At 38.4% G+C, this 18,597-nt stretch overlaps 2 protein-coding genes across 2 annotated transcripts; both read right to left on the minus strand.

Annotated features, from left to right (window-relative positions):
* Positions 1–389: 389 nt before the first annotated feature.
* On the minus strand, positions 390–10,619 carry LOC110066658 (neuronal acetylcholine receptor subunit alpha-10-like). The gene is made up of 6 exons (XM_020773890.2): positions 8,486–10,619; positions 6,105–6,244; positions 5,408–5,452; positions 4,538–4,647; positions 3,543–3,724; positions 390–2,392 (listed from the first exon to the last, which is right to left on the minus strand). The coding sequence occupies exons 1-6, from the start codon at positions 8,583–8,585 to the stop codon at positions 1,467–1,469; spliced, it is 1,503 nt and encodes a 500-aa protein (XP_020629549.2). The 5' UTR covers positions 8,586–10,619; the 3' UTR covers positions 390–1,466.
* Positions 10,620–11,010: 391 nt separating this feature from the next.
* Positions 11,011–17,955, minus strand: LOC110066828 (neuronal acetylcholine receptor subunit alpha-10-like). Its single transcript, XM_020774076.2, has 6 exons — positions 17,355–17,955; positions 15,590–15,732; positions 15,026–15,070; positions 14,149–14,258; positions 13,145–13,326; positions 11,011–12,462 (listed from the first exon to the last, which is right to left on the minus strand). The coding sequence occupies exons 1-6, from the start codon at positions 17,485–17,487 to the stop codon at positions 11,537–11,539; spliced, it is 1,539 nt and encodes a 512-aa protein (XP_020629735.2). The 5' UTR covers positions 17,488–17,955; the 3' UTR covers positions 11,011–11,536.
* Positions 17,956–18,597: the final 642 nt, after the last annotated feature.

Genomic DNA, 18,597 nt, shown 5'->3' on the forward strand with positions numbered 1-18,597 from the left:
GCGTTTTTAATAAACAGTTATTCAACTCGCCCTTGTTGGATATGAGATGATTATAGCCAACTCGGCGCTACGCACCTCGTTGGCTATCTACCATCTCATGTCCAGCGCGCGTTCGTGGAATAATTGTTAAATATCATCGTAATTTGTAATTTATAGGAGGGCAGAGACCAACTTAGCTGAACTATTTAGAATAGTCCCACTTTCTAGACATCTTCCTCGACAGAAGCATCCTATGCAGATGTTCATAGGGCTCGTCATGCACCCCGCCCAAGCCCAGAGAACGTCTACGTAGGAGGCTACTTCAACGTGGTACGGGTAAGGTTGGAATCAGAAGCTGTTTCGCTCCAGAGAAGGATCGGACTGACTAAGTTCTTGACCTGAGACAGACGTGTCGTGACAATGTTATTTTTAATAGGACTTAGATCCTCTTCCTCGCCACTCATTTCTTTTACGCTATTACGCGCTATTCCTTTTTGTTTTCAGTTGAGGAATTTTTTAACACGCCTCTTTCTCTCTTATCGTGGTTTGTCTGACTTTCCGCCTTAAGTCTCTCTTTAACCATATCCCGCTCACATCCCTCTTTTTTCGATTCACGTCTGCAAAGAAATTTATTTTATTTGCATTCCCGTCAAAATAATACCTTTGTTAAAAACTTTGTTATTACAATTATAATTGCCAAACAACGGCTATAGGAGCTAAGTATCTCAGTTTTTCCAAGAGACGGGTTTGTCTAAATGATTAAAATACATTTGAAAAGAAGACTACGAGTAACGACTTCGAAACGACTGTAAACATGAAGAGAAAACTAGAGTTAAATCAATACTGAGACAGCGACAACACTTAGTGTTAGTTTGTGCTAGTTATGCTGCTTTTGTTTGCGGGATATCTGTCAAAAACGTTGCAATATTTTATACGCTTTTAAAAGTTGTGGTTAAATAGTTGTCAAACTCATTAATAGTTCATCAAGTTAAAACAAAGAAAATCCCAACCGTGAAGGAGGTTTGGATACCCGGTCTTAATTAGTATACATTTTGACGATTTTTTTTCTCCGTTTACTCCTTAGTGTTTTTTTTTTCGATTGAGTAGATATATCAAACACTCGAGACAGTGTTTCTTTGGTTATCCCAACACCTCTTCAAAAATACTTCGCTGCGAGTCGTATATTTTCAACTCTATTCTTGGTGTTTGGATATCCCGATGAAACTCTGTCTCTCGCGTTTGAAATGTTACATTTTAAATAATTATTCATTCTTGCTTTCAATGGAGCACGCAAGATTCAATACTGTCAAATACAGGGTAATACAGTCATAGTAAACTGGTGCCATTGTAAACGCCATGCAAGTTTAAGTGACGTTCCAGCTCCATATGTCAGCTACACCTTTGTTTACTGAACATTCATAGCGTTTTACCAATGGCTAGAACTCTTTCGAAAAAAAAATTGTCTGTCAAGGAGGTTCCCCTTCTAGCTACTTTGGGATCATAAAGTAAAACGCCAGTGTGGATCCCAAGATGGTAATGGCCGTGATCCAAAAGAACGCGATGTCTAGAACTGCGGCTGCGTGATGCCAGTCATTGATCTTTGCATCTGACTCTTGCGTGTCTTTCAAATGAGAAACGATAGCACGCATGCCATAAACGATTTCTTCCATTCGCTCGTCCGATGGTGTGAGTGACAGGTTAGATCCCAAAGGTGACGTGTGGAAACATTTGCTGTCAGTTTCTGTCTCGCCTTTCTTTGGGCTCGCTATCTTTGGCATGGAAACTACAAGATGATTCTGACTGCGGTGGATTTCGTAAGGATTTCCCTGCACTTTTGTCACGTAGAAATTATTGCTCTTGTCGTCTCGTGCCATCTTGGCTCGTTCCTCTGACGGCATGGCTAGCAGCATCGGGCCTAAGATATCAAAGATGAGCTTGCGGAACCAGGCAGGCATCTTCCTCTCTGGATCACGGTGATAAACTCTCAGAATAGAGCACGTGATAACTAGGGCAACCGTGACCTGTACCAGGACTGTAACCGAGTATTTACCAATCAGTGGAGTCACCTCCGAGGTACGCGGCACGTTCTCTGTGAAAACCATCATGAACACGGTCAATCCCAGGAGAATGGTTATGACCAGGCCCATGCGCTCACCTGACTCTGGCGGCAGATAGAACGAGAAAACCGTCAAGACCGCCAAGACAATGCACGGAATGATGAGGTTCATCATGTAGAAGAGCACTCTGCGTTTGACGTGGATTGTGTATGTGATGTCGATAAAGGGATGGGGGCAACAGCTGTAGAGTTCCTCATTGCGCTTCAGAGGTGCATCTAGTAATTCCCACTCGCCGCTGACAGTGTATTTTGAGAGATCTGCGGAGTCACGCTTTTTGGTAAGGTTTAGCTTGTTACCTATTTTGCAAAGAAAGAAAAAATAAGTCGCATTTTTTGTGTAAGCTTTTATCACACTGTGATGTAGAGGCAGGTATTTAGCTCACTTTGAAGCCAGACGAAGTTTCATGGATTATTTAGGGAGGGGAGGGACACAACAAATATGATGGAATGGAGCGCTGAGCGTCATGTTGATTCGTTAGCATTTCTTTTAAAATATCTTTACGTATTTTAATAACGTGTGCGAGAGTTCTTTCTCACGCTATTGTGTAAAACCTTGGCCAAATTGGGAAAATTGTTTTCGCAATTGCAAGAACCACCTGCCACCCACTCTCCCCTCCCCTACAAAATCCCACACAATCCCATAAGTGCTCGCGAGTATACGTTTTCGGCTCCAGGCCAACACTTTCGAAAAGACCCATCGAGCGCGAAGGTCGCGCTAAATTTAAAATTGCTGCTGAGACCTGGTTATTTCGAAAGAGAAACAAAGAAGCTAACTCCACGGACAACTTTTGTTCATCAATTTTGCATATAGAACGGAGAGAAACTTAATGCCTGCCATGTTATCGCACGGAGGGGAAACAGTTAGCCAAGGACATAGCATGAAACCAAGATGGCCGCTATAAAAGGTGAGCTGAACTGAGTTGCAGAAGTGAGATTTGACAATAATGGTTACTTTTTTTATTTCGGACAAACGTATCTAAGGATAACGCTCACTCAAACATTCGGGATTTCTAGGGAAGTAAATTTTTGGCATAACATGTAAGCTTACATGTTACGTGCTGTTTTAGGGCACGGAAATATTTCCTATAGCGAAGATATTAGTGATATCAACTGTAGTTGTTCATGTGCCAACGAGAGAGCTATTGGTTTGTGAAACAAAGAGTTCTTTGGTATAACGTATTTTACATTAAGATAAAAAAAAAAAAAACAGATGCAAATGATTTGTTTTGAATAATCACATTGCTGATTATGGTGTTGTTAGGTTGTATCACAAACAGGATAGTATGTGTAAGGGTCATAACAAGGTACAAAACAAAACAAAGCGAAAACATAGATATTTAATCCTAACACTCGAAAAAGTGTGGCAGAGGATGCATGGTGCATGGTTTGAGTTTCTCAAAACCTCAGTGTCGTCTTCTTAAGACAAGTTGTATTGCATTATCCTCACCTGTATAAGTCCAGGAACCAAACACAAGTGGACAGGTCTGCTCATCAAATGGGAAATAATTAATATTAATCTTGCAGATACTGTGAATCTCTGTCGGAGCAAACCATTCGGTATAACCATTGTATTTCAGCACTGCCTTTGTGTCAAAATTATATATTGCACCTGTTTCACCAAAACCAATACTTGAAAGCAAAGTAAAGATGGAGAATATTATTAGTAAAAATTGAAAATTTGATGAGGGGAGTTACATGTATTTTATTAGTATGGGACATTAAAACTAACAAAATATTATAGGCAAAACAGACAATGACTAATTGATACTAATGCTCTAAATTAAAGCTAAATTAAATAGAAACAAAATACGAAACAAAAATTATAGTTTTACTTCAAGTCAGATGTTTTGTAAGTAATTTGTTATTGGTATCATGACTGTGCTTCAATTATTTGAATGAGATGTGTCTTTTGATCATAGATTTATTTTTAGCTTTGGTGTATACTCGTATAGATCTATACTCTGTGAGAGATTCAGTTCCAAGTACCAGTTATATTAATTATTAATAAAGAGTTACATAAGCATTCTAATACCATTTTTTGATTGACTGCCATTTTTTTGGCAAGAAAAATTGTTTTCACTTTCATCATGCCTGTATCTGTGTTGATCACGAGGAATACTGTTTGGTGATGACAATAAGGATTTGATATGAATTTTACAGCTGGCAAGTTTAAGTTTCATGTTCAACTACAGCAGCCTTTATTCATATTTACATCAGACTAGTTAAATTTATCTCCAATCCTTGCTTTTGAAGAATGAACATGCACATTTTCAATTTGTCATGATAATAATTATTATTTGAACTCCAAAAGCAGCAAAGATGAAAAGCACACCTTTGTCAAAACATATACTAGTTACATAGTATTTCAGGGCTTGATGGTAAATTTTGAGCAATTGAGATAATCATTTATAAAGCCTACTTCTGGAGCTCTTCTAAGCTTACTTGTTGTAAAGGATGATATCTGGTTTCCAAATCAGTTTTGGGTCAATATTGATCTGTTCAATCCCACCATATTTGTTAGGATCCCATTTTAGGTATGGGTTAGTCCACATCTAGGAAGAAATGAGAAAAAACAACTGTAAACAATACGATGTACCTCTGTGTTATTAAAAGTTCTACAGTTTCTTCAAAGTTTTATTGAAAAAAGAAGTGTTTCATGTAACTGAATTGAAAGTGTCTTTTCATGCAGGATAGGTTAATACAGTACTTCCTAATCACCTTAGTTTAACCTGCACAAGATGGTTGGCCACTCAAGGAAAAGGGATGGGTGTGTTAAAAGGTTTTTTTTGTGTCAATCATTTTCTCACTTAATTGTCTTTTAGGGGAATGATGTTCTGGCTATCAGTTTTTGAACTGATAGAACAACTACAATTACATGTACATGTACAGCTTGTATTATATAATTGAAGGATTTCGCAAATGTCTTCTCATGAAAAAGGGCATGTATCGCTTTTTGGGTGATATACGCCCTTTTTACATGAAATCCTTCAATTATAATATTATGATATATATCAATGTGAACCTTATGTAATGCTTTTACATTTTAAATTTTCTTTACCATTGTATATTGTTTAATTATACATGTACATTGTATATGTATGAGAAACAGGCTAGTTTTAGTTTTGAAGGGGTATGAAATTACAGTGGTGTTCCTTTTGTTTATGTTTTTCTGGTTCTTTTCTTCAGGGTAATAATGGTGGTTTCTTTTGCACCCTTGCATCACATTATTTCTTCAGTACAAACTTTAAAGCTTTTTAAGAGTTTTATTTGTTTCTGCTTTTAAAATACGTGTAAGTACACTGTACACTGTACCTGTCTTAACCATACTTTACTGGAGAGTATTTGATTTTTGCTATCCTGTTGAAAAAAAGGAAGTACAATAATTCTTGATGCATGATGCATTTGTACTGAAAAGTGTTGTACTTAAAAGTGTAGGGTCCATCTCAGTTCATATAACTGCAAACTCTTTCATATTTCATGTATTTCTTTGTCACATGCTCACAATATGCTGAACATTTCATAATTAACTTCCTATATTGTAATTTCTTTTATCATAAAAAATGCATCTTAACTACAGCTATCTTAACTAAGCACGGTAAAAAGTACCTCGTAAAAAATAATTATTCTCAGTGCATGGCCTGCCGTTGTATTTTCAACGCATATTTTTTAAGATATCAATAGTATGATAATTTTGTATTTTTTAATATATAGTCTTTAAATCTTTTTTTTAACATGTATGTCAAACACTTTTATCATGAACCCTTGGCTCGGGAGACTTGGGCAACCACTGCCCGTGTTCTTGACGTAAAATAAATTACCTTACCTTACCTTACCTTATACATTATAGTATGATTTGATCAGTAAGCGCAAAAGTTGGAACCATATTTCTTAAGTCAAGATTTGCCTCTATATCAGGGGTTTTTCGTTCGGTTTTCACACGTTCTTACATAATTAACGATCACATTTTGAAAAGATATCTCGTTAATATGTGAGTCCGTAGTTTCCTTACCAGGTATATAAGTTGACTATACGCCATATCGAACATGACTTCAATCGCCTCTGACTTGTTCCTTACGGGCAAGGCTTCTTTGCTGTAGCCACTGAATAAGTCATGAAGTAGCCTATGTTCGAAATCTTCGCTGTGATAACCTGTGGGTAAAATGAACAAAGTAAAACATCATGGACTTCAGGATTTGTTCACATTCGCCGAAAGTCGTATTTTCCTTTGGTCTGAATTTTCGTTCGTATTGGCAAAAGTTTGTGACGTTTCCTTTCGTTCTGAGAATTCGGCAAATGTCGGCGATAATTCGCGGAGAACAAAGACAGAAATTCGTTGGAATTCGTTTGCAGTACTTTTGCATAGTACCGTAGATACAACAAATGAACAAAGCCCCATTTTTATGAAACTTATATATCCAGACTTTTGTTCGTAGTACATTTTTGTTTCGGCTTCAACACAGTTGATACTCTGATTGTAAGTGTTCGGTGCATTCTTCTTTACATACTCTTTGTATGTTAAGAGCGCTAGCACGTTGAGGTTAAGATATTTGCGAAAACAGTTAACACGCATCTCACAGACTAAGGTGTGCATAGTACATTGTTCAAGCGGGATAAAAGAGAGGTTCTAGTCTTAAGCAAAATTTTTTGGAGTGCATGTAGCGAAACAAAATGGCTTGAAGTATCAAGGGATCCATTGTTTCTTAGAACGCACGGCTTCTAATAACTGTCTATTTATTGCTATTATTGGGACAAGATTAAAATCTTGATAGTTTACCTAAGCTTCTTTGTCTTTCACTTTTATTGGCGATTATCGCTCCAGAGAATAAGAAACAGACAAAATGAACCTCGATTTATCTCGGCCCGACTGTCGAAACTAATTACTTATGATTGTTGTAAATCGTTTTTTCTTTCCCGACTGTGACTACATCTCTATAAATGCGTCATTGCCATTTCTGTTTTATTATTCTATCGTGTTGACCCATTTTTTTGAGGTTTATTTGACTTAAAAACTATTCCGTATGGAACAGAATCGGCTAAAACCTGTTTTGGTGACACTCAGTGCCCCATTTGAAGGATGTTTCTTACAACAAAGTCATTGTTTGCAACGCATTTAATTACCTTGAAATAGACGGAAACTTGGAAATGATAGTTATATAATTACAATAGACCGACACCAAAGAGATAATCAAACCAAACTAGAATAAGGATGGCTAAGTTCGGGCAAGATTGAGACGATTTAGAACCCTGCCGGGCTAAACGTTCAGTCTACTGAGATGCAAAAAAAAAAACAGTTTTCATTGCCGGGAACTGAGCCTTGGCACAATGTCAATAAGAGTGATAAACGATTTGAGCTCATTCAACATGGTTCAATATGGGTCAGTGCCACTTAATGATTTTAAAATTAGAACACGAGGGCTTACGGCTGGTACTTCTATTCTTGGTTTCTTGCTGCATCACAGTTGGTGACTTAAGTGGATTATTGTTCACAAAATTCACAAATATCGTCTTATTGGTGAACCTAGAAAAAGACTATGAGTTACAAAGGACTGTCAAACCATGGTCGGGAATTTGTAAAAAACGAACAATAAATCACGCCAAGCAAATTAGTAATTAGCAATTTGTTATTCGAGTTTTCTTTAAATTCTCCAATTGGTGTATGGATGCTGTGGTGACATCCATATTTGAGTCTCTCATGACGGGTTGACCGGCTTGAATCTGGAACATGACATTCAGTTAAGAATTTCTGAAGTATAATACAGTCATTAGTATTGAGGATGCATTTAAACTGATTAAATCTATCTTTAAACTTGTTCATGCAAGATGCCTGTTAGGAATGAAAATGCTCAACAGCTCCTCGAGCGAGATCGAATATTGTTTTGCATTCTTCTGGCTGTGTCAGTGAAAGTTGAATGGCCTTGTTTTGTCATCTTGTTAGCGTGTTAATAACTTAGTATGTAATAAAATATGAGGCTACCTGTGAAAAGATACAAATGTGGTATTTGTTATGTCTGTGTTAGCGAGTTTGCATATAAGCGAGCTAATGTTTGCATGGAAACGAATGGTTTATACGTGCAAAATGGCAGCGAAAAGTCAGGGATGGCTTTTTTCTTCAGTGCCGTGTGAAACTTGGTGTTATCTGTGTTTATTAGTTTGTTATTTAATGGTCGAGAAACGTCTGTTGTTGAACTAAACAAAACATTAGCATTAACGAAAGAGTGATCAAATTAACGATGAATGTACAACAACGGTCAAATGAACAACAGATCTTTCACTCCAAAACAGTCTCAGTTAAACAGTGGATAATCACGAACATCAAGTCGAACCGCAAACCACAAAGAAGAAAGCAAGCTAAAATTAGGGATTGTGAATAGATGATAATGATGTGCCTACCTTGTGATTTTACAACCTCTAATAAGAGAACAATGAGTGTTACGAGGATCATGAAACAACGCCGTGAATCAGGAGCGTCCATAACGATCCCAGAGCGCATCGTGCTTCAACGTATATCCAATGCGTCGAAGTTTGACTCAGGGACAATTCACATTCTTTTGTATGTAAATTTGCTCTTCTGACGACAGGAGATGCATTGTGGAATACCCTGTCAGCGGGAATACTTGGTTTCGTTTGATTTACGCCCAAAAAGAAGAATTTAATGAAATAAAACAAATTAGCAACTCTTGACAGGTTTTGTTACCAACAGAGCTTGTAATCAAAGGTCGCACTGTTCATGTGATGTGAGCGTACTTGTATTATTGTGTATTATCTTGACTATTTATTCAGAACTGTTGGCTTTTTACACCTTTTACTTAGGTTTACAAAGTTACACTGCTTTTGAACGAATTGCTTTTTTGAACCCTACAGACATGGTTGTGGTCAAAATGCTTACTCCATAGTATTGTGTTACCACATGCTACACTTTTCCTTACAATGCTGGAACCCCTGTTAACGTACATGTATTAATTAACTGAATCATTTGCTTTCTGTGCCACTGCTTCGCATCGTGTTTTCAAAAAGAATATCCCCAGGGAACATGGCATGGTCACTAGAGGTCTTGTTTATTCGCAAATTTACAAACCATTACATTAACACGGCTCTAAGATTCTTCATGAAAAGTTCAAAACAGCTTTAATGAACAGGTTCTTTTGTGCGAAGAAAATTGTTAAGTGGAGCCTTTTCGTCAGTGGAATGTCTCTATTGTCCAAGTTTGCCAGCATCACTCAGCCAAACAAATTTAATTGAATAGACTCACAATAGACGTTTTTGCATACGTCACCTGGGTTCAGCTGCTGTTGTTTTAGTCCTCGTGCATTTGTTATTGAAAGTTATTAATACCAGTGAGTTTGACCATAATGACCGTAATCAGGAAATCATAAACAAAGTGCTGGTGACTTTAGGTCCTATTTATAGAAGCATTTTGATGCGTTGGTGCATATCATGTGATATACCGCGAGCAGATCGCTCCTGCCTCCTGTTAACTGAAAATTACAATTGGAAATTGCGAGGATTTCGTTGATTGAACACACCGGGTAGGAATTTGAAGTGCGTGGCAATTTTTGGCGCGTCCATACACCGAAAAAAGCCATAGGCAACTGAAAATATAAAGCGGAAACTGGCGGTTTTTAAATGTGACGTGGGTTCCCTGTTAGAATATCTCTGTTCTTAAGGAAAAAAAAAAAGTAATTATATGCCACCTCTCTCTTTACCAAAAAAAGAAAGAGGTATTATATTTAATTTGGAGTATTGTACTGATTGGGTAGCAACCATGGATATCGGCATGATGCAAAGATTCTAAGTTCTTGAAGACCAAGCATGTTAAGCCATGTAACCACGTAGTGATACTTTTGACTTTGTCACAACATGGCTAAACATGTTTCATTCCATCATGCCGATAACAAGCCAGTACCCAATCTATTTACCTGCACTTTAAGCATGTAAAATGCAGCACTGAACAGTGCAAAATTGTAAACGTTTTAGTATACATTATGTCTAGTACTCCCAGGCTTGTTGCTTTTTATTTCAAGGGCTAGCCCTTTTTTCGAAAAACGTTTCTTTTCAGTGAAATATCATGAAAAAGTGTCCATACCACCGGCCCCACCGTAGTTAGTTGGGAATCATAGAGTAGAACGCCAGTTAACCAAAATTTTTACCCTAAGGTGGCTCCTTATAGTTTTTTGACCGAGCGCGAGCTGATTTCGAAAGACGTGCGATGACGCGAGCTTTCAAACTCAACGCGAAAGTTGCGCGCGAGATTGCGCAGTAACATGCCGACAAACATGGCGTCCAAATTTTCAAAATTTGCTTATCGCAAAAGTTGCGTGGGTCGGCTCTGGTTTCAAAACATTTATCGTATGAATAGAAGACCCTACCTTTCTCTGCTTGATTTGAAAGAGAAATGTAGGGGGTATGTAGGAGTTTCAACCAAAGAAACTGATTTGTTCGATTGTCACGATCAGCGCAAGGAGCAAAACAAGGTAGAATATTACCACATGTATTTGCAGTCCTTGACGTTGTTTGTGGAGCAGACACAAATAACCAAGATACGAGGGATCAGGATTCCGCTAAATCTGGAATGAGTCAGGATGTTTTTCCCCTAACAAGTTTAGTCGTGTAACGAGCTCGCGGAGCACGAATTGACGCTTCGGAAATAGGAAATAACAAAACAACAATACAACAATCGAATTTGCTCATTTACAAGATGCTGGCCATACGATCTATAGGGTGAGAATTCCTTATTCTAAATTTTCATATCCAAAAATGGGTCGCGATATTGCCAAAAGTAGCTTTAAGGTAGGTAGGAAAGGGCATACGAGATTAACATGATTCTTCTCCCTCTCAAACGCGCCTATGACGCCAGAGGGCCATTGATACGCATGCGCGCGTGGTCGTCTCGAGATTTTATGACGTCACAAAGTAGCTAATTTGGTGAAATCTTTTGAAAGTTTGTATACTTCATAATATAGATGCCTACTTTACAATATCATTTTTTGACAAAATTTTATCTAGGGCTTTCTCTTGTTTGATCAAAAATAAGAAAATTTAAGATTTTTACGAATCTACCAGATAAACTTTTCATTTCTTCAAATTAAACTATTGTCCGAAATCGCTTTCACTAGACTGCCGAGTATGAAAATATTTTACCGAGGGTAAATCTAGAAAGGGAAGCGAATAGGTGGAAAACAGCAAAAAAATGGTTATCTTTACGATTAGTTGTTGCCATGACAACAGTCTGGGATACGCTTATGTGAACGAAAAATAAATCCCTGGTCTGTTGCTAATCTTCACTTCGAATGCCAGGAGCTTAAACCCAAAGTTCAGTCAAATAATTCATTTTTAGCTCTTCATCTTTCTTCAGGTGTAGATACTGTTAATACTGTAGGGAGCCACCTTAAGGCAAGAACTCTTTGGAAAAAAAGTGGTTTGCCAAGGAGCTTCCCCTTGTAGTTACTTTGGAATCATAAAGTAGAACGCCAGTGTGGATCCCAAGATAGTGATGGCCGTGATCCAGAAGAATGCGATGTCCAGAACTGCGGCTGCGTGATGCCAGTCATTGATCTTTGCATCTGACTCTTGCGTGTCTTTCAAGTGAGAAACGATAGCGCGCATGCCAAAAACGATTTCTTCCATTCGCTCGTCCGATGGTGTGAGTGACATGTTAGATCCCAAGGGTGACGTGTGGAAACATTTGCTGTCGGTTTCCGTGTCACTTTTCTTTGCGCTTGCGATCTTTGGCATGGAAACTACCATATGATTCTGACTAGGGTGGATTTCGTAGGGAAGTCCTTGCGCTTTCCTCATGTAGATATTCTTGTCCTTGTCGTCTTCTCTCATCTTGGCTCGTTCCTCTGACGGTATGGCTAGCAGCATTGGGCCTAAGATATCCAGAATGAGCTTGCGGAACCAGGCAGGCATCTTCCTTTCTGGATCACGGTGATAAACTCTCAGAATAGAGCACGTGATGAGTAGGGCTACAGTAACCTGCACCAGGACTGTCACCGTGTATTTGCCAATGAGTGGAGTCACCTCCGAGGTGCGCGGTACGTTCTCTGTGAAAACCATCATGAACACAGTCAAACCCAGGAGAATGGTTATGACCAGGCCCATGCGCTCACCTGACTCTGGCGGCAGATAGAACGAGAAAACCGTCAAGACAGCCAGGACAATGCACGGAATGATGAGGTTCATCATGTAGAAGAGCACTCTGCGTTTGACATGGATTGTGTATGTAATGTCGATAAAGGGATGGGGGCAACAGCTGTACAGCTGCACATTGCGCTTCGCAGGTGCCTCCAGCAATTCCCACTCGCCGCTGACTGTGTAGTCGAGGAGATCTGCAGAGTCACGCTTTTTGGTAAGGTTCAGCTTGTTACCTAAAAGGTTAAAAAACGACAAACGTAGCTTAACTCACTTTGATTAAAGAATGCGGATAGCTCGGAGCCTAAGTGGCAGCGCGTGTGCGAAAGGGGGTTATTTTCGGTACACTGAAGCTCGAAATGAAATGAAACGAAATGGGAAAACCGGAAAATGTGATGTTGAGTTCAGATTCATGTATCATTTAGTTTCGGTCGAAAGTCAACTGGATCGGGAAATTTCCAGAAAATTCTTTCGGAAATTGTGGACAACCTCCAGAGGTACTTCTCTTTTCTGTTTTGAACGGCATATGAGAAATTTCCTTTCCATTTGCGCATTTCTTCATTTAGTTTTCAGTCTTCCATCGACGGAAATCAATGATCGAAAACCAAATTATAAATGTAAGCGGCATCACTTTCGGTTGGTTTGCTGATTTTGGAAAAAGAACTTACTGTCAGTCACTGTCATTCCGACCGGGTGCTTCCGACACACATATTCAGACGCACACATATATTCAGCCGCTGTTCCTTGACGTCGCTTATCGAAACATGCTATTTGCGGCGAAAGCTTTTATTTCATGGTATACTGTAAAACGTAACATTTGAGACGGAGTTCTGGAAACTGCTCGTAAACGCAAATGCCTTGAAATTGTTTTCTTACTAGATGGGAAATAACTTTCATCCCAAAGCATTACATTTTTACCTGTATAAGTCCAGGAACCAAATCGAAGGGGGCAACTCTGCTCATCAAAGGGGAAATAGTTAATGTCAATCTTGCAGATGCTGTGAATCTCTGTTGGAGCAAACCACTCAGTATATCCATCGTACTTCAACACTGCCTTTGTGTCAAAAGTATATATTGCACCGGTTTCACCATAGCCAATGCTTGAAAACAAAGAAAAGATATTTGTTATTAGCACTGAACAACTCGATATCCCTCAATGGTACTTGTTGTAATTTTCCTAGTAATTAATGAAGTCTTGGTGTCGTCAATCTAGGAACCAGACTTTATATGCCTGGTAACCTCTTGGGATGAAACCGTAATATTTCTTTTCAAAGGATCTTTTGGCGTTTCAAGTTTGACAGAGATACTGAAGCTGGCGATGCACTTGTCCGTTTCGTAAACGGTCGATGCCAATTTCGCGACAGGTTGTTCCGCCAAATCTCCGCAAAATTTAATGATAAAACGTGACTTTATTAAATATTAATGACAGAGTTGCCCCAACCATCAAATAAAAGTTAACCGCAAGCAAACCAGTGTGAATATGGACAATCAAGCATTTGACGAGTGCGTTTTACTCAATCAACAAATTAAAACCAGTTTCTACCTTGTCCAGGCCTATATTAATGCAGATAGGGCATCGTTCATTCTGAAAGGCTTGGTTACCAATGATGGCATCGACCGTTAAAAATGGCATCGACCGTTTGCGAAACGGAAATCAGCGCTGGCGATCGAGTTCAAGTTGAACATTTTGACTGTAACAACCATTATTTGAATCGACATTTACGTCAGAATATACATCAGACCCAGCTAAATTCACCAGCAAAACTGCTGTCGAATTGCAAACGTGTTTTTTTAATCTTTACAAAGCTGCAAAGATGAAAAAAGATGAAAAGAATACCCATTTGAAAACAACTTGAAGCGCATATCAATTACGCCTAATTAGTGGGGAGGTTTGATCAAGTGATGGAATTATCGTAGCTTACTTGTTGTAAAGGATGATGTCTGGTTTCCAAATTAACTTTGGATCAATATTGATATGTTTAATCCCACCATATTTCGTAGGATCCCATGTAAGGTATGGGTTAGTCCACATCTAGGGAAAAAATGGACAAACAGAGCAATGGCTATATGTTAGTCAAGTACAGTTTTGTCAACATTATTTATTGAACATTTTATCAATAAGGTGTCATGTACAGTAACCACAAATTTTTATCACTTGAAGAATATTCGGACACTTTCGTAGAGTTCAAAGGGGTGGGTGTTGAGGAAAAAGTGATGGGAATGTTTGGGGACCAAACATGTTTTTCACTCAAGTACTCCTCTGGGGGTGATACCCCGGACATGACCTTTTGGGTAAGGTTTAAGTTAGATAATGAACTGCACTAACTTAGTTTGGCACTTACATTTTATATAACACAGTATTTGAGTTATCTATTCTCATTTAATTAATTTTGTTTCTATAAGTGTATGTATGTTGTGAGGTATGAAAATGACATTGTATGGGACGAACATGTCTGATATTATAATTCGTGTGATTGAAGTGATCTTGTTGGCACCTCAGGGCAAAATGAACTCTGTTTTGTCAATCAGGGAGAATATGTTTTCTCGATATATTCCGCTTTAAAATGTTGCTTTGAGATGTCGTGAAAACGGCTTCTTGGCTTTGCCTCTTGAATCTACAATAGCTTTAACACCAACAATGATTATGAAAATGGTCGAAAATGAATTACAATTAATGAACACTTACAACTCACAGCACCGACTTGTGAAGTTCTGTAAAACTAAGTAGTAGTTTGTTTGCGTTACATGCTAAAGTAGAGTAAACGTTTTTCTGTTACAATGCATGTTAGTACACTGTACCTGTCGTAGCCACACTTTACTGGAAAGTATTTGATTTTTGCTGTCCTGTTGAAATAGCAAAATCAGCAACAAGATACGTCCTCTACGTTAAGCTATAAATTCTACATTCATATCTGGTATATATGTTCAATCTCAGTTTGACACATTTTGTGTTACGTTCCATTTTTCTAAAACGGCGACTTAAAAACAAGTTACAAGTGTTATTAGATTTTGTAGCTACGAAGGGAAACGGTAACAATCACAGAAAATCTGCTTCACCTTTGTGTATCCACTATGTTTCCCCGCCACCCCTCCCTCAAAGTTTCAAACATTTTAACAGACATGAATTTTCCAAAGCCTTGAGAAGCAAGCAGCACCAAAGACTAATTCTTCTTGGCTTTTATTTGAATGGTCAGACATTTTGGCCAAAGGCTGTAAGCATCTTTGAACGGCACTGCTTGTTTTTCATCCACAGACTCGAAAGTTTGAACCACGTCAATTAAGTGGAGGTTTAACTGTACACTGGGTTTGGGTCTTCCATTTCTACCTTGTGACAATACAACCCTGTAAACGAAGTTTCCTTACCAGATATATTAGTTGACTATACGCCATATCAAACATGATTTCAATGGCCTCTGATTTGTTTATTACAGGTAGGGCTTCCTTGCTGTAACCAGTCTTGAATAAGTCATAAATCAGCTTGTGCTCGAAATCTTCTCTGTGTTGACCTACCAATAGGTAAGTGAAACATGTTTTGGTCAACGGCCATGACCAACTGCTAAGGCTAATGTTCAATACTTCATGAATGCGAGATGATACTGAATTATTAAAAATAAGTTAGTTCTCTTGAAAGAACTTTCTGGCTAAGGAGTTGTCGAAGCGCATCAAAAATGACTTCAAAGTGGACCAGGGGGCATTTGCAAACTGAACAGAATGTTCAGGGGAACATGCATGTCGAGGAACTAAATAACTAAAAAGTCTCGTATCGTGTAAGTCTACCACTTTTACAAAAGCCGGTAGCTATGCCTCTTGAACCCTGTTATAAACAATTAAGTATGAAAAAAATATGAAAATAATTAGTCAGGTGCATACCCAAAGGGAAACAAAGTGCTATAAAAGACAAAGTGCGAATCATTTGGGTTATTGGGATAACCATTATGAGAATATCATTGCATGGCCATTGTATCGTAGGATACGGATAATAGGGTCTATATATAGAGTCCACTTGACTGTTAATTTTATCGACGTTGAATGAGCAATGTAGCGTACTTCAATCTTGGTGTCTATGATTTGTATCTATGTCTAGCTGGGTCTTTTTCACCGACCTGGTTGAACTTGAGTAGCTTTTTATTATGAAGCTGCACTTAGTAACGTAAAAATAACCTGCTGAAGAAGTATAAATATCCTCCAATATTTGTATAAAGAAGAATTACTTAACAGATTATCCAAACTACTATTATTCCTTCTGACGCGCTAAGAAAGTCCAAAGCCTGGTTTTCAACATAGTAAAACAATGGGTAACAAATCACTCGCTACAACATCAGTAAGCGTTGTTTATAAATATTACCGAGTCTGGTTTTCTTTTTTTGCTGTTCTCTTTTTCATTAAAATTAATTCTAAATAGCTATTAGTGGCTAACTCGAAAACCTTGCGGTTCCCTTAGCCTCTAAGCTCCAATTAACAATCGTTCATTTCCTTATTATTTGGTTTAATCAATTTGTATTGTGTATAATGCTTCTCCTGTAATTTATGTAAGCGCGAGTCAATAAATATTACTGTTACTGTTACTGTTATTGTTAGAACTGCATATTTGGTAGTGGTTATTTGTATATTTTGACTCCCAGCGGGCTCGAGAAAACACTACACCCTTACCAACAAACATGCAATGGCCACTTACAACATGTTGCGTGATCAGATAAAGATGATGTTTAACGGTAATGCTTTATTTTAATAGTATTAAAGATTAAAATCATGCAACACGAAGAATTATATATGCGTGAATAGGAGCAAACTGAGGTGTTTTAAGACTCTTGAAAGAGTTACAGATGTAAGCAGTCGCAAAAGTAGTGAAGGTTCTCTTTAGCGCCACGAGAAATGGGGCAAGTGTGAATTATATCTGTTTGTTTTGTGGGCGACAAAGATGTGTTATTGCCAAAACAAACCGTCAGCACTAACGAAACTTCGATCAAGTTAAAACATTGTTAGAATGATCAGTAGACAATGTAACTCCAAAACAGTCCTCGATAATTGAACGATCGTGAATATGTAATGCAATGACGAACCCATGTATTAAAACGAACAATGGAAATGAGCTACAAAGGATCAATAACTATCATAATGATTGGTCTACCTTGTGACGTTACGACTCCCAAGAGTGCTGGGAGTGCCCCGAAGACCACATAACATCGCCATAAATCGCGACGGGCCATAACGAACCAACAGTCCATGGTATTACTGTAGATCACTTGTTTTCCAACATACATATAATGCGGCTGAACAAGAGAGTGAAAGTTCACGTTCTTTTGTATCAAAATGTTATCTTGATCTTAAGCAGTGCCAAGCAGATGTCTTCTATTAATAACATTGCATCAGAGGGAAAAGATAATTCGGTTCTGTTCTACTTCAAGATAAACGTTTTGCACTTTCAGATAGCGTAAACAACGAGAACATCTAGGTGAATCCCGGGGTGAATCCAATGTAGGGAAGGAGATTCTTCTCTGTATTATAAACAGTCGAGATAAGGGAGCTTGGCAGTTCTATATTTCGCGGTGTAGTGGCTGACAGATCGATGATAGGCTCGTTTATTTGAACGATAAGGAGCATATCAACTTAAATATTCACATCCTGCAAAACAATTGCTATTCCATCGTCACTGAATAGTTTGGATTTTTTGTAATTGCTAACCTCGTTTCGTGCAAGCTGGAACACATCTGTGTAAACAGTTGCAAACTTTAGTTTGTTTCGTGCCAATTGGCTTACAGAATCGTGGCTTACTGATAACTGTGTCAACGTATATGAAATTTCACTGGTCACTTATAGATAAGAGATCATGGCGAAATGCCCAACGTCTCTGACTGATTGTTGTGCATATCGGTAGCGTGTCAATTTCGATAGGAACACGCCCCTTAAAGTAGCGACCACCCGGAAACATCACGATTATTCCCTTTCCAATCGCAAATTAACAAACGCACGCACGTAACAATCGTCTCAGAAAGTGAAGTAACAGAAAGTGAAGTAACAACTTCTTTCACAGTAGTTTAGAGAAGCAAGACCAGGTTGTTGTTGTGGTTATTGCTAATCTTCTTCTCTCAGGAGTAAAATTGGGTACTGCCGTAATGTTATCGCACGCTAGTCTGCGATGGACTAGCTTCTCATCCCGGGGGGAGTAGCACTATAGTCTATAGCTATAGTCTTTTTATGCTACGGAAACCGAAATAAGCTCCGGTACAGTGTACGCCTCTACCCAAGTTTGGTATTTAATTCAGGATTGGTTTTAGTCAAGCTTTGCTTAATACAGTCTTCATCCGTCAATCTTGACGAATTTTGACCATCCCTACGCCCCACCGATGACTGCTTAGCATTTGTTTTATGTT

This window comes from Orbicella faveolata, unplaced genomic scaffold (assembly GCF_042242905.1).
Source record: "Orbicella faveolata isolate gen_17 unplaced genomic scaffold, um_ofav_v1 contig_26, whole genome shotgun sequence".
NCBI classification, from domain to species: domain Eukaryota; kingdom Metazoa; phylum Cnidaria; class Anthozoa; order Scleractinia; family Merulinidae; genus Orbicella; species Orbicella faveolata.